Consider the following 13,712-nt stretch of genomic DNA (forward strand, 5'->3'; position numbering starts at 1 on the left):
GTGTTCATCTAATTGGTCAAACGCCAAAATAATATGAACAGCCACATAGCAATATCTTTGCTGAATGGCTGAATATAGATCTTGTGCTTGTAGACCTCACTCCATTTGTAAGGGGTATGCAACTAATCCAAAAACGTAACTTGCCCTTTAAAGGGTGAAATGACAGACAAAGAAGCCAATGGTATTGAATACAAAATGGTTTTCCGTTTAGTCCATCCTTTTCCTTTGTCGACTGCTGTCATAATCAAGCTTTTACAGATATGTCACTGTAAAACTCAGGCATGTCCTGACTTGACTTCATGTTATGAGTAGCTGCTTCATCTGCAATCAGATAAGGCTTAACTTCAAGTTTTAGCTCTTGAATGTTGAACATGCAAAGTGAGACAGGACCATTCGTGTGATGGTGGTTTAGTTTCCATTAGTCAACCGCGGAAACAAAAACTCATGCGGATCAAGAATTGAAATTGATTAACAATGCCACTGATGGTAGATAAAGGATGATTTTTGTTAAATTAGAAAATAACGTGTAACCTTTTTATCTTTTTTATGATAGGTAGTTTATTGATGTAATACATTCTAACCTTTTTATTCTTCACAGCCTTCTGAGTCTACGACAGAATATCACAGCTTAAAAATATAGTATATTCACTCCAAACAACTTTTACAACATTCATTTAATTGTGCGCTTTCTCTCAAAGCAATTATATGATGGCTGCAAAGTGACCCTGATCCAACAACACAGGAGCCATATACTTTGTTTTTCTTACTATTATAAAACAAAAATAATTATTAATTATATTTGTTTAATTCTGTGTGATAGTCTTTGCTCACACATAATTCATTTCATAGAAGAATTGAATGAGTTGGATTTTTTATATGAAAAGTGGACATATTCAACTATGTTTCATCTGTAATTGTGTTCACTTTTATGAGGTAATAAGGCAATAATAAGAGGTCGGTATTAGTCTTTACAAAAAAAAAAAAATCCTTAGGCTATTTTGTTTAAGAGCATTAGCTGACAAAATGACAAATTCAATAAATGTAACCTCGCATGAATATGATAATTACCAAGCTGTGAATGGCACATCATTTCTCTAATATAGCCTACAAATTAATAGATTTTTATTTTTATTTGCGCGTTTTTTATGAGATGGGTGGGCTGCGTCTTACGTCAGACGCCGACGTAGTTCTAGAGAAGGAAGTGAAAGGAGAAGCTGATCTTTGGGTAGTTGATAGGTAGCTGATTAGGAGGCAAGAAGGCTAGCTCTCTAGCAAAGTGCCAAATTCACTATTTTTATTCATATTTTCATTCGTCAGTTCACGTTAGGTTTTATTTTTGGTGTTTATACCGAGGTACAATTCGGGGCAACTTGAGCCGACTCGTTGCCTAATTAACGCTGGCCGAGCAGTCGAGCTCCGGGGAGCTAGCTGGCTAACGTAACGCCGAATCCACTTGGCTGTCCTGAACAATAACAGCTAGTTAGCTCGCTCTCGGCTCCGAAACGGTATAGAAGTCGCCTCTCCAGAGTGTTTCCAACCTTAAAGGTAACTTTTAAACGCCAACCATCCGTGCATTTGTTAGGTCTCTGTGCTTGGTGTCCGGTGTACCCTGATGTTGAAACCGCTAATGGTGGTGCAGTGTGTGTGTGAGTCTGTTTTTTTTTTTTCAAGAAGCTGGTTGGTAAAAGGGGAAAAAAAAAAACAAGGCCGGCCTTTGGCTCGGTTTGGGTCGAATCCAACTAGGGAAGAAAACCGAGCCGAGCCACGGAAAACAGTTTAAAAGAGTCAATCTATTTATTTTGTTCTATTTTTTTGTTTGTTTATTTGCTCACATTGCGTTTTTTTAAATGTCATGTTTGTAATTCGAGATGGTGGACTTTGAAAATGTTGGGCTGATTTTTTTTTTACATTTATTTTTTTGACCGGCTGCAACAGAAAGCAGCGGATCTTTATGCTGACAGAGGTTTAGCAGATCACCTGACAGTAAGCTGTCAATGTTTTACATCTGTTTGCGTTGCCAGGCAGTCGAAAGTTGCCGGTGTTTAGAGAAAAGTAGTTTTTGTTTCGCTTATGACTGTTCTACTCCGATTATAGGTTTCATAATTTAATGTTACTGATATTTGCTCTTTCTAAGAAATTTACACCTCCTTAAATTTGCTAAAAAAAAAAATACAATTTTATTGATTAAAGATGTAATATCTAATATCTGGCTTGTCTGTAGGAATATGTTTTTTTTTTTTTTTGCTTTTTCACCTGTTTATCCAAACCTAAATACATACATGCTTATAGTGATGGTTGTGTTTATTGAGGTCATTTATTCAGTCTACAAGTTAAACACCTTTTTCCAATGTTAAGGATTTATATCTCCTGCTTTAAATCGCACCTTTTAGAAAACCTTTTGTAATTTTTCTGTAAATGTAGTATATTGAATTTGCAACTATAGCACTAATTTTAGAGCCTAAGGACTCATCAAAAGGTTTTAGATGCCTGGACTTTATGACAGAGGGAAAGACTAAGGAGTGAGAATCATTTGAATTTCACCTATTCATATCTACATTTAATTCTTGCTCATATCTACATTTAATTCTTGCAGCTATGGATTTTAGTTTCTGTCTCAAATTTGCTGTTAGTGAGGAATTTCTTTGTTAAAGTTTGTTGCATCATAAGTTTCAACACATTTCACCATTTGAATCTGTGACCGGTTGTGTAATATTAAACATTTTCGTACAATAAGACTCTGAAGTTGAAGTTTAACTATACTAAAAGGTTTTATTTTACTTCAAAAAGGGTTAAAAAAAAAACTACATGTCTATCTTTATTATTTTTATTATGTTGTTGATTTCATGCAGAAATATCTTTGTCTAAAGCTAATTTGCACAGAAAACGACAGCCAACACTTGCTTAAATTCCTGTATTTCATGCCAGGATGATTGTAGACCGAGTGCTGATGGGAAGTGGCAGATGTTTTTTTTTTTTTTTTTTCTTATTGTTGAACAACCTGTTGCATGTTACTGCCTGGGAAAAAAATTGAAGGAGGCATTTATTTCCTTAATATAGTAAAAGAAAAATATTTGTACAGGGTGATTTTTAAGTTGGCGGGTTTGAATACAGTAGAGAGGAAAGGGATTGCATTTATCCACCATTTAAACACATCTAAAGCCTTTCTGTTAGTTATGAAAGTTGAAAAAAATATATCAGTGCAGAGGTTGGTTTGTTTCCTCTCTTCAGCAATCAGAGATTGAGAAATGTTTTGGGAATATCTCATTTGCTTCTTGATTTAGACATTTATTGTTTAACTCTTCAGTTCATATTTTTTGGCAAAACAGCAATAACAATAAATGTTTATTTTTTTTCTCCATTTTGGTTACCTTTAGTGTTACATCATATTTTTTGTTTTGTTTTTTTGCATATTTGTACACTGCTCTGTGAGGGTTTTCTATTTAACCAAAGTAGATACAGAATAATACTACAGTCTGTTTGACCTAACCATATTGTCCATTATAATACAGTTTCTTAAGGTATTTGAAATTGCATCAGCCCTGTATTCATAAATACAGACTTTTTATCTTTGACTCATAGGCGGTTAACATTGCTTGTTGAGCAAATGGAAAAAAGAAAGCAATGTTCTTGTTCCAAAGATTTCAATTTACTATATGTATATTTTTTTCGTCCTCTAATTGTTGAATTATTTCCTGAGGTGTAGCAATCGGCAAGAGATCAGAAGCGGCTTGAGTTTCCCACTCAGCACTGATATGTAGCAGCACATTAAATACAAAATAAAAAAATCAGTATATTATGTACAGTAAAATGTAAATTGTCAAAATGTCATTTATTTTTCACTTATTGATACATAATGTTTCAATCAAACCCTTTTGTTGTATTTCATTTTTAAAAACAGATTATTGGACACATGCTTTGATGCACCAATGGTAAAAATCGATGAAATTCAAAAATCTTGCTGCTGTCAAAGAACACAAAGCTTAGTTTTTCTTTCAGCTGTTATTGACCTTGGATGAAAATCAGAATTGTCAGCTGATGCATCCACTTAGTGTTGTAAAAGCATTTCAGCTCAGGTTTCATTGTTTCCCATGTTTGCTTGGGTTCCTGGAGTAATATGCTCCATATCAGGTTATGGTCTCAGTGTCTGCAAGGGTTGAACTTTTTGCAACAACTTCCTGTTGTCTGCGTGCGTAAGAAAGACGAGGAGAGATTTGCTCCTCGTGATTTTCTGAACAGCTTGGGAAACGCATGACTGAAATTACTGGCATTAAAACATGACTGCTTTAGGAACAAGATATCTCAACTTAGATTCTTAGATTTATGTTAATATGAATTTTTATGTCACTGCACTTCATAAAACTCATTGTTTTGTTTCTTTCTTTACAATATAAAGACATTAACTGCTTTAATTATTTTCTCCACACAGCTGAACAATGACGTCTAGGAAGAAAGTTCTCCTTAAAGTCATCATCCTGGGAGATTCTGGGTGAGTCATAACAGGATCAATTGTTCTTCTGAAGGAGAACACGGATCAGTGCTAAATATAGGAGGGGTATTTTTTTGGGTAGTGTTTCTGGTTAGTCTGATCTCTGCTACTTCCTTGTTGGGAGTGGTTGTTGTCATAATCTGTATCCAGGCAGAGATCACCCTCAACTCCCTCAAATGGTATTATGACTCCACTTAGAAATCTGTTCTTTTCATCTGCAGACCTGTTTGAACTTGGTTTGTTGTCACTGCTGTAGTTTGGTTTCCAAGATCTGTGCTGTTAGCACTGAACATTAAATTACTTTTGGGTTAGTGATTTCAGTTCCATTTTCTGTTCAAACCAAAACTAAAATACCTTCTTTTTAAATGCTTTTGTTAAGTTTTAAATTTTATAGTAATTAAGAAGTAAATCAAGATATTATTATCTAATTTATCTAAACAAAAATATGAAAATCAACACAATGCTTTTTAATATGATCTTTTCACAACATGGAATTCATTTTCATCTGCTTTCTTTTACCCACTATTTCCTAAAAACCCCCACAATTCACTGTGATTTGACTTTCCATGTGACTGCTGTTTTTTTTCTTTTTTCTTTTCATCAAAGCTGTGCTTTTTGCAGCAAGTTCATTGCCTTACTTCTACTGTCACCTAGTGACTATATTATTTAGATTTGTTACCAGCACACATACCGTTACAGGACATGAGCCTGAGGATGTTTTGCTGGGTAATTTTCAGTAGGTTGCCTTACCGTGGTAATTGGGTGGAGTCAACCATCTGGTTTCTTTTGTTGGCCTCATGTGGAACCAGGAAAAATGCTCATGTTTGTGCCACTGTCTTTAGATTAAAAAGAAATAGGCAGACAATTAAATGAGTGGTGTATTCAGTTCTTTATTTTTTTCTATCTTAGTTTTAAGATGTTATTGTTGCCTACATACAGGATGAAGAATGGGAAAGATAAGCGTATTTAGAATGACCATGGTACCATGAATCAGGCACATTTTTTCCAGTTTTTGTCTCTGTTGCATAAACTCATGTTATATTTCCTCCTTTTCTTTCACCATCACAGACCTTCAGTGAGGTTGGAATTATTACTGTTCTAATAATTCCATTCAGTATTAAAATACAGTTTATATAAATGGTTTTAAAGGGCACCATGTGCATCTTATGTCTGCAGTAGATGTGATGCCCATCTTGATCGACTAGTTTTAATAAGATTCATAGATGGAGAACAAAGATTAAACACATTTTTGCTGTTTGATTGAGGTATCTTTCTGTCTATGAATGCACATGCGGACCTTTGATGCACTCCAATGTATTAATAATGATAATTGAACTTTATTGATCTCGCATTGGAGAAATTTGCCCGTGCATTTAACCCATCCCCTTGGGGATACAGTGGCCTGCCATCTTGCGGCGCCCCGGGAGCAGTTTGGGGTTAAGCTTTTTGTTCAGGAACCCAGAGTAGAGGCTGTGGGGATCAAACCGGGTACTTGCAACCTTCTCAAAGCACAAGCGCACTACTCTAACCCACTAGGCCAACACTCCCAATGGAACTTTAATGGAAGTTACCCTAATGGTGATGATTATGGTGAACTGCAGCTATCTGTGAGGAGTTACTATGAATTCTTTGCTAATAGTTTTTATTGTTGCATCTCTTATGTAGCATAAGTTTGCTGTGCCTCTCTAGTGGTGCTGTTCAATTTAATCTTTTATAGATGTAAAAATGTTTGTCCAGACAGTTTTGGAAAAAACATTCTGTGATTAGAAATAAAATCTGTATGACAGAAGTTGACAACATTGGAAAAACTAAAATCTGTTTAGAAATTTTCTTGGACAGAGAAGCTGTTTGTTTGGTGTTTGCCTTAGTTGCTTTAACCTTCTAGCACAAATAAAAGTGGAAATGGATATTTGTTTGTCTCACACATTATAGTAAATGTACATCTTTTATTCCTTTTATTTATTTATTTAGTTTTTAGAATTGTGTAGCCATTGTCTTAATCTTCTGTAATAATCTTCTGTCTCCTTAGAGTTGGAAAGACCTCTCTCATGAACCAGTATGTGAACAAAAAGTTTAGTAACCAGTACAAAGCAACAATAGGAGCAGATTTCCTCACCAAGGAGGTAATGGTGGACGACAGACTCGTTACAATGCAGGTATATATTTCCATTGTTAATATATATTTCCTTTTTTTTTTTGTTTTTTTTTTTACAATAAATGGAAGTGAAATTGTAGAGGTATTGAAAATGTGCTGCTTTAAAATACTGAGTCAGGTGTTAATGTTTCAAACTCATTTTTCATGTACCCTCATGTTTTTTATTTATTTTTTTTTTGTTTTGTTTTTTAGATCTGGGACACAGCTGGCCAAGAAAGGTTTCAGTCCTTGGGTGTTGCGTTCTACCGTGGAGCAGACTGCTGTGTGCTGGTCTTTGACGTGACTGCGCCCAACACCTTCAAGACACTCGACAGCTGGAGGGATGAGTTTCTAATCCAGGCCAGCCCTCGAGATCCTGAGAATTTCCCTTTTGTGGTGCTAGGCAACAAGATTGACTTGGAGAACAGACAGGTTGTTATCAGTTCCACACTCCTGAGACAGTCCATGTTAAATTACTATTCTTAAAGTTGTAGCACGGTCAATGCATTGCAAATTGTCTTTCAGTATTAGCATTCTCTTGTTCTGCTTAATATGAGCTCTACAGGTTGGACTGTAGTTGCTCCAAAGAAGCAACTGATGAGAATACACTAATAATTCATGTTTTCCTGGTGGAAGGTTTCGACTAGAGCTCAGGCTTGACACTGTTGCATCAAAAACTGTTTATTGAATTAATTTTATAATGTTAAAGAAAAAAAACGAAAAGGTTTCGGCTTATAGTTGAACTAAAACGGGAACAGGTAGGCAGCCATGTTTCTCCTGACATTGGTGTGAGTCATTTCTTTTGGCAGGGAGAACATCCTTTATTGACTCTTCTTTCAGCAGAGATGAACAAGCCTTGCTTTTATATTACAGATTCCAGAGTAAATTATTTGCATGTTAGAAGAAAGGCAAATCCTGACTGACCCCCTGCCACCGGCAGCAATAAGGACCACCTGTTTATTCACAGAATTAACTTAAGGGATTTCTTCTATTATTTTAAATACACTGCTTTCAGACGAATGGCTTGGTTACCACTGAACCTGTTGGTATTCTATTACTCTACTTAAACTGTTACTGAAATAATTCCCACTGCCATTAGACAGCTGAACTGATGAGAAAAGTTTGAATCACGTCACAGACTCTGCATCACACCGACAATACCAAACCAAAACACTGCATAATATTAATGCCCTGAACTTCCATATCAATTCTTTTTTTTTTTTTTTTTTTTTTTCTCCCCACACTGTTTAAATTTGATCACTGCTGCACTTCATGGAATGGAAAGTCATGAAAGCTGTACAAAATGAAATTTCGTATTGTACACACTTTTTGTATACAAAACGACAAAAGTTGTCTTAAGTAATTTTCTTTATAAAGTAATTTTCCCTAAACTTTGACTTTGAACATATGCTATCCTATGTTTTTACACATTTATTATCATGCCATTTTTACCAAGCCGATGAGAAATGTCTTGGTGAAAATGCCCGCCTTCTTTAAAACCCCCTTTTTTCATTTTTGTTATTCCCATCAGAGGTATTGGTATCAAAATTTGCATCTGTTAATACAAAAAAGGGATTTTCTCTAGTGCTCAGGACATTTTGTCATTTGAGAGAAAAAAATCTTTACCATTAATCTCCTCAGTAGCTGTGTATCACATTGTTGTATTTGAAAATGTAAACAGGAAAACTAATCCTATGTTATCACTCACCTGATATTACCACTTTATTAGTGATGCTAGTTGATTCTTATTTCCCTTCTAACCACTTTGAAGTTAGACATAACATTGAATTTATCTACATAGTCAATAATGAATCTGTTTTGTTTTTCTCTGTGTATTTAGGTAACCACTAAAAGGGCTCAGGCTTGGTGTCAGAGTAAGAACAACATCCCCTACTTTGAGACCAGCGCCAAAGAAGCCATAAATGTAGAACAAGCATTCCAGACAATTGCACGTAACGCTCTCAAACAGGTGAGTTACAGATAAGAAAAAACAAAACAAAAGGGTTTTTCTTTAAATTTCCATTATTAGTGACATTCTTTTCTTTTTGCATGCTTACAGGAGACTGAGGTGGAGCTGTATAATGAATTCCCAGAACCCATTAAGCTGGATAGGAACGACAGAGCTAAACCTTCCCAAGAAAGCTGCAGCTGCTGAGGGACAAACTGGACCATCTTCTCTCATAGTGTCTTCACCCTGTTGCATCTCATCATCCTCGCTCCCAGGGAAAAAAAAAATCCCTACTGGTCTTCCTCACACACCGCTCATTCCATTGACTCCACCCCCTCACGCTGTATACTGCACATGGATGTATGCCTCCCCTCCTCCCCCACTTAGTACATAAATTAATACACTAGTTCACCCTCATATATAAATCAATGACAAATCCAGTGCAGTAAAATAACGAGAGAAGAAAAAAAGAGAAACCTCCCATCCCATGAATCGGTAGCGAGTGAACTCCTGTATTGTGCCGTGTTTGTCAGGTTTTTCCCCCTGACTCACACTGAGAGGACAAGGCGATGGAGCCATGTTCAGGCTGCAATTAGGAAATCTGGATGGACTCCAGAACTCACAGCGAGCTCTGTGTTGAGATGATGTTGACCAATCCCAAGATACAGCATCCCAAATGTCTTTCTTTGCTTTCTGCTCGCTCTGTTTTTTGCGCCTTCTCCCAAGAAGTAAATCAAGTAGTAGACCTAAATAAATATGTTGTAATTGGCTTGTTAATTTGAAAGCTGATCTGAAACACTTGTTTTTGCACTTTTTTTTTTTTTGCCTTCAAGTGTTATGGAGGGATGTTTTGGGTAACGTCTTCTATCTAATGCCTTTTGGTAAGCTCCAAATGTATACCTCTTCCATCCCCTCTTTGGTTCAAATATCTTCTGAACAATCTGGTGATTGTATTGCCTTTTCACGTCAGGATTAAGGTTTGAAACTGCCTCACACTGCTGAATATGTTACTCTGTCAAGTAAAACGCTGATTAGGAAACCAGTGTAACAAGTTAAATCCTTGATATATAAAGTTTGCCTTTTATGTACCATTACTTGTACTGCTACTATTACTGCTGTATGTGTTATTGTCCTCGTCAGACACACCTCAGTGCTAAAAGATTATACGCATCACCAACACTGCATACACCTGTCTTCTGTCCTGTCTTCATTATCGCTGTTCTATCTATCTGCTTGTAGCTCAGGTTGGCTAAGTACTTAATATTTTTAACGGATTGTGTATTACGGTGTATAGATAGTATAGAACTCAAATCTGTTTCTTTCCATTTAAGAGAAAACATTCAACAAATTGCCCTGGTATTACTTTTGTTTTTTTCTTTCCTTACAGAAAACATTACAGCAATGCCAATGATGTTGTAAAAGGAAATTTGAACGTCAAATAATAAAACTATTGAATATATATAAATTGTTTAATGTCTTGGATGGTATCTACATGTACATCTCTCTAGATAACATCAAAAAGTGGATTTATTTCAGTATCAGTTTTAATAAAATTGTAAAACTATAATAAAACTTCAATGAAAAAGGAAGAAGATCATTTTTATTATTTAAAATGGATTAGTGAAATAAACTACTCTAAACCTGGATGCTTGGATTTTTCTTGGCAGACTGAATGTAATCAGTAGAGGCTTGTTGAATTTAAGCCTCATGAAGATAATTTGACTTTTTATGCATCTAATGCTGAGAAAATGAAGCTAGTTTGTGTAATTGTGTGCGTACTTTCGCATTTAACATCTTCAGAGTAAAACAGCTCTTATATTTTATAACCTCAGATTCCACATTTTTAATTAAAAATATTTTTTTGCAATAAAACAAAAGCATATAATGCTAAAATGTGAAAACTTTTCGGTATGCTTCCAAGTAGACATTTTCTGTAAAAACGTTTTACATTCAGATAAGCAAATAAAATAATTTGTGTACCAGAAAATAAGGAACTTCCGGTGTGCACGCGGAAAACGCAACTGCAGCTACTTCCGCGTTTAGCCTGACTGCCAAAACCGAAAAAATGGTAAGATAAAAAATGACATACCACTAGGACATATGCATTTTTAACAGCTATTGATATGTAAAATGTTAATGTGTCTTCTTATGCTGCTACCGTAGCTTTATTGATTGGTTGATTTATTTATTTCCCGTCATATAATTTGTATGCTAACGTTAGCTAAGCTAGCAAGCTGAAAGAGATTATAGGTTTATGTCTGAGTTTGTATGTAACGTGCAAAATTATATATATATATATATATATATATATATATATATATATATATATATATATATATTTTTTTTTTTTTTTTTTTTTTTTTTAGTTACTTGCTGCAGTTGCTGGCATATTATTAAAAACACTTTACAGCCTAACACAGCTCTAACCATTTAAAAGGTTACATTAGCTGAAGCTTCCTGCTTCCTTGTTGACTACCTGATAATGATGACATTCAATGAGTATCACAGAAATAGATCATACTATTCTCCAAATTCCACAGTGAAAGTTATGTTTGAGTCAATCGAAATTTCACGGAATGTATGCTGATTTCTGATCTCACCTATATTGAGCTCAGATTATTAGTTTTAGTATTCTGATCTCACCTATATTGAGCTCAGATTATTAGTTTTAGTAGAGGAAGCCGTCAGTCTGTCAAAATCAAATCTATTCGTATACGGTGGCAACTCGCTGGTTCTGTTTTTTTTTTTTGCTCTAAGTTTGATTCGGATTTACATACTGTGGCCTTTATCATCGATCTGATTTTAATCTGATTACCCTGCAATGTTTAGAGGGTTCAATACGGAAGAGGATTAGGGCCACTGAAAAAAAAAGTTAGCTGATTTTAAAATGTTATTTCAGTTTAATGTGGGGGAAAAGGCCAGAATTATGAGATTAAAGTCAAAATTCTGACCTTTTTTCCCCCCCATATTAACCTGAAATTAAATTTAAAAATCGGTTAACTTTTTTAAATTTACAGTGGCCCTAATCCTCTTCCATAGTTCAAGGTCCCCCCAGCAATCAGGCTTAATCATGTGTGGGAGTGTTGCATTCATTGCAAATTAGAAAACAATGATCTGTTCTACTTCTTCTTCTCCCTAACAATCAGACGGCCACTCTGCGTCCATATCTCAATGCTGTGCGAGCCACGCTGCAGGCCGCTCTCTGCCTGGAGAACTTCTCCTCTCAGGTGGTGGAAAGACACAACAAACCAGAGGTGGAAGTCAGGTTAGTCAACCTTCACAGCTTAGAGAAAGATTTTTTAAACACATTTAATTCATTTTACTCATCAGCTAATGGTGTAACAAATGTATTTTACTGGTGTTTCTCGTTCATGTCCAGGAGTAGCAAAGAGTTGCTCCTCCAACCTGTAATCATTAGTCGTAACGAGAAGGAGAAGGTTCTAATCGAGGGATCCATCAACTCTGTCAGAGTGAGCATCGCCATCAAGCAGGTCAGTTAGATTACTGTCTGTCACTGATGCTGTAATAACTAAGACCTTAACAGTTTATTGGCTTAAATGGATGTGGAAATCTATTTGCTGCTGCAGGCAGATGAGATTGAGAAGATTCTGTGCCATAAATTTATGCGTTTCATGATGATGAGAGCAGAAAACTTCTTCATCCTTAGGAGAAAACCAGTGGAGGTAAGTGTCTTAAATCATCAGCGACAGTTAGTTTTCACTCAAAGATCATGCGGTAATAACACATGTACTTATAAAACTGTATTTGTTTCTAAGAATCTGGATTCGAGATTTGCTGCAGGATGTCAGAATATCAGAATATCCAAAAATGTTAAGAATTAATTTTGCAATTAAGCCACTGAAACTTTATTTCCAGTTTTATCACAGAGGTGTGTAACTTTTAACTTCCTGTTCAGCTGTTCTGCTTCCATTACTGCTGTGTAGCTTCACTTTTTTCCTATGGTTTAGAGGAGGAACTGTAGTTAGTTTAGCATAAGGCCATCATGACGAACTGGCATCATAAGGACTATGGCTATATTTTTTTTTATACCCAATGAAAGGGCCTTAAAACATATGCAAAGCCTATCTAACATTGCAAACTTACCAATTGAGTTATATTATTTTGCAAATACAACTTTAAAGCTTCAGAAAGTGTATATATATATATATATATATATATATATATATATATATATATATATATATATATATATATATAGGTTTTAAATGTTCAGCTTAAGTCAAAGACAACATATTTTGAGCTTTAATGTTACTGGAACATGCAGGAAATTTCTGGAAAAATGTATATTTCTAATGAATATTTTTCCGTTTTGATCCTGAATAGATGAATGCAACATCTATTATTTATCTGTTTTTGCTTTGCAGGGATACGACATCTCTTTTCTCATCACCAACTTCCACACTGAGCAGATGTACAAGCACAAACTAGTGGATTTTGTTATTCATTTCATGGAAGAAATCGACAAGGAGATTAGTGAAATGAAGCTGTCCGTTAATGCCAGGGCGCGCATTGTGGCAGAGGAGTTCCTCAAAAACGTACATTGTTTCTATCTCTACTCTTTGATGTTTTATAGGGTGGTATTTTCTATAATTACTCCTATTTCTCATTCCAGTCCTCTTTTTTTTTCTCATGTCTCTGCAGTTCTGAGAGAGAGAGAAGACCTAAGAACACATTCCTTATTGCAATATTGGCCGTCACTGTGGGCCCTATACAGCAGGGCAGCTCCTCCCTGATGTTTTTCAAGAGGGGTAAAGAAATAAAGGATGTGCAGTAAGGCTGTGCAGGCAGACGGGGCACTTCCCTTTAACCTGAAGCTCATCCTGTGCTCCTGATTATTGATGTCTGTGCTAAATATTCCCACCATGCTTTCATTTTTCAAAGGTCAAAAAACACATCATCTGGAGTAATGAGCACAGCATTAAGCATTTTTCTTTTTTTTTACAAAATATAATTTAAAGTTTTAAAAATATATTTACATATATATATATTATATGCACATAAATATAATTTTGCTTTGTTTTGTTGCCACAAAATTGAAACTATGAGGGCAATCAGTTAAAGTTTTATTTCCCATGCACACAGATGAAACAAAGTGAAATATCTGGCAATGAATAAAAAAACAA

The 13,712-nt window shown here is 35.4% G+C and overlaps 2 protein-coding genes across 2 annotated transcripts; both read left to right on the forward strand.

Annotated features, from left to right (window-relative positions):
- The first annotated feature begins 1,190 nt into the window (after window positions 1-1,190).
- On the forward strand, window positions 1,191-10,027 carry LOC119776669 (ras-related protein rab7-like). The gene is made up of 6 exons (XM_038275226.1): window positions 1,191-1,545; window positions 4,427-4,486; window positions 6,516-6,642; window positions 6,834-7,052; window positions 8,461-8,589; window positions 8,680-10,027. Exons 2-6 carry the CDS (start codon window positions 4,434-4,436, stop codon window positions 8,773-8,775), a joined length of 624 nt encoding a protein of 207 aa, XP_038131154.1. The 5' UTR covers window positions 1,191-1,545; window positions 4,427-4,433; the 3' UTR covers window positions 8,776-10,027.
- Window positions 10,028-10,529: 502 nt separating this feature from the next.
- On the forward strand, window positions 10,530-13,709 carry arpc4 (actin related protein 2/3 complex, subunit 4). The gene is made up of 6 exons (XM_038275203.1): window positions 10,530-10,636; window positions 11,715-11,833; window positions 11,948-12,059; window positions 12,156-12,251; window positions 12,954-13,124; window positions 13,231-13,709. The coding sequence occupies exons 1-6, from the start codon at window positions 10,634-10,636 to the stop codon at window positions 13,234-13,236; spliced, it is 507 nt and encodes a 168-aa protein (XP_038131131.1). The 5' UTR covers window positions 10,530-10,633; the 3' UTR covers window positions 13,237-13,709.
- The last annotated feature ends 3 nt before the right edge of the window (window positions 13,710-13,712 follow it).

This window comes from Cyprinodon tularosa, unplaced genomic scaffold, assembly GCF_016077235.1.
Source record: "Cyprinodon tularosa strain WSP-4 unplaced genomic scaffold, ASM1607723v1 ctg95, whole genome shotgun sequence".
Classification (NCBI taxonomy): domain Eukaryota; kingdom Metazoa; phylum Chordata; class Actinopteri; order Cyprinodontiformes; family Cyprinodontidae; genus Cyprinodon; species Cyprinodon tularosa.

Coding starts and splice junctions, on each gene's coding strand:
- LOC119776669 (XM_038275226.1), top strand. CDS start 4,434: ATGACGTCTAGGAAGAAAGTTCTCCTTAAAGTCATCATCCTGGGAGAT. Junction 4,487..6,515: donor ATCATCCTGGGAGATTCTGG/GTGAGTCATAAC, acceptor CTGTCTCCTTAG/AGTTGGAAAGACCTCTCTCA. Junction 8,590..8,679: donor CACGTAACGCTCTCAAACAG/GTGAGTTACAGA, acceptor GCATGCTTACAG/GAGACTGAGGTGGAGCTGTA.
- arpc4 (XM_038275203.1), top strand. Junction 11,834..11,947: donor AAACCAGAGGTGGAAGTCAG/GTTAGTCAACCT, acceptor GTTCATGTCCAG/GAGTAGCAAAGAGTTGCTCC. Junction 12,252..12,953: donor TTAGGAGAAAACCAGTGGAG/GTAAGTGTCTTA, acceptor TTTGCTTTGCAG/GGATACGACATCTCTTTTCT.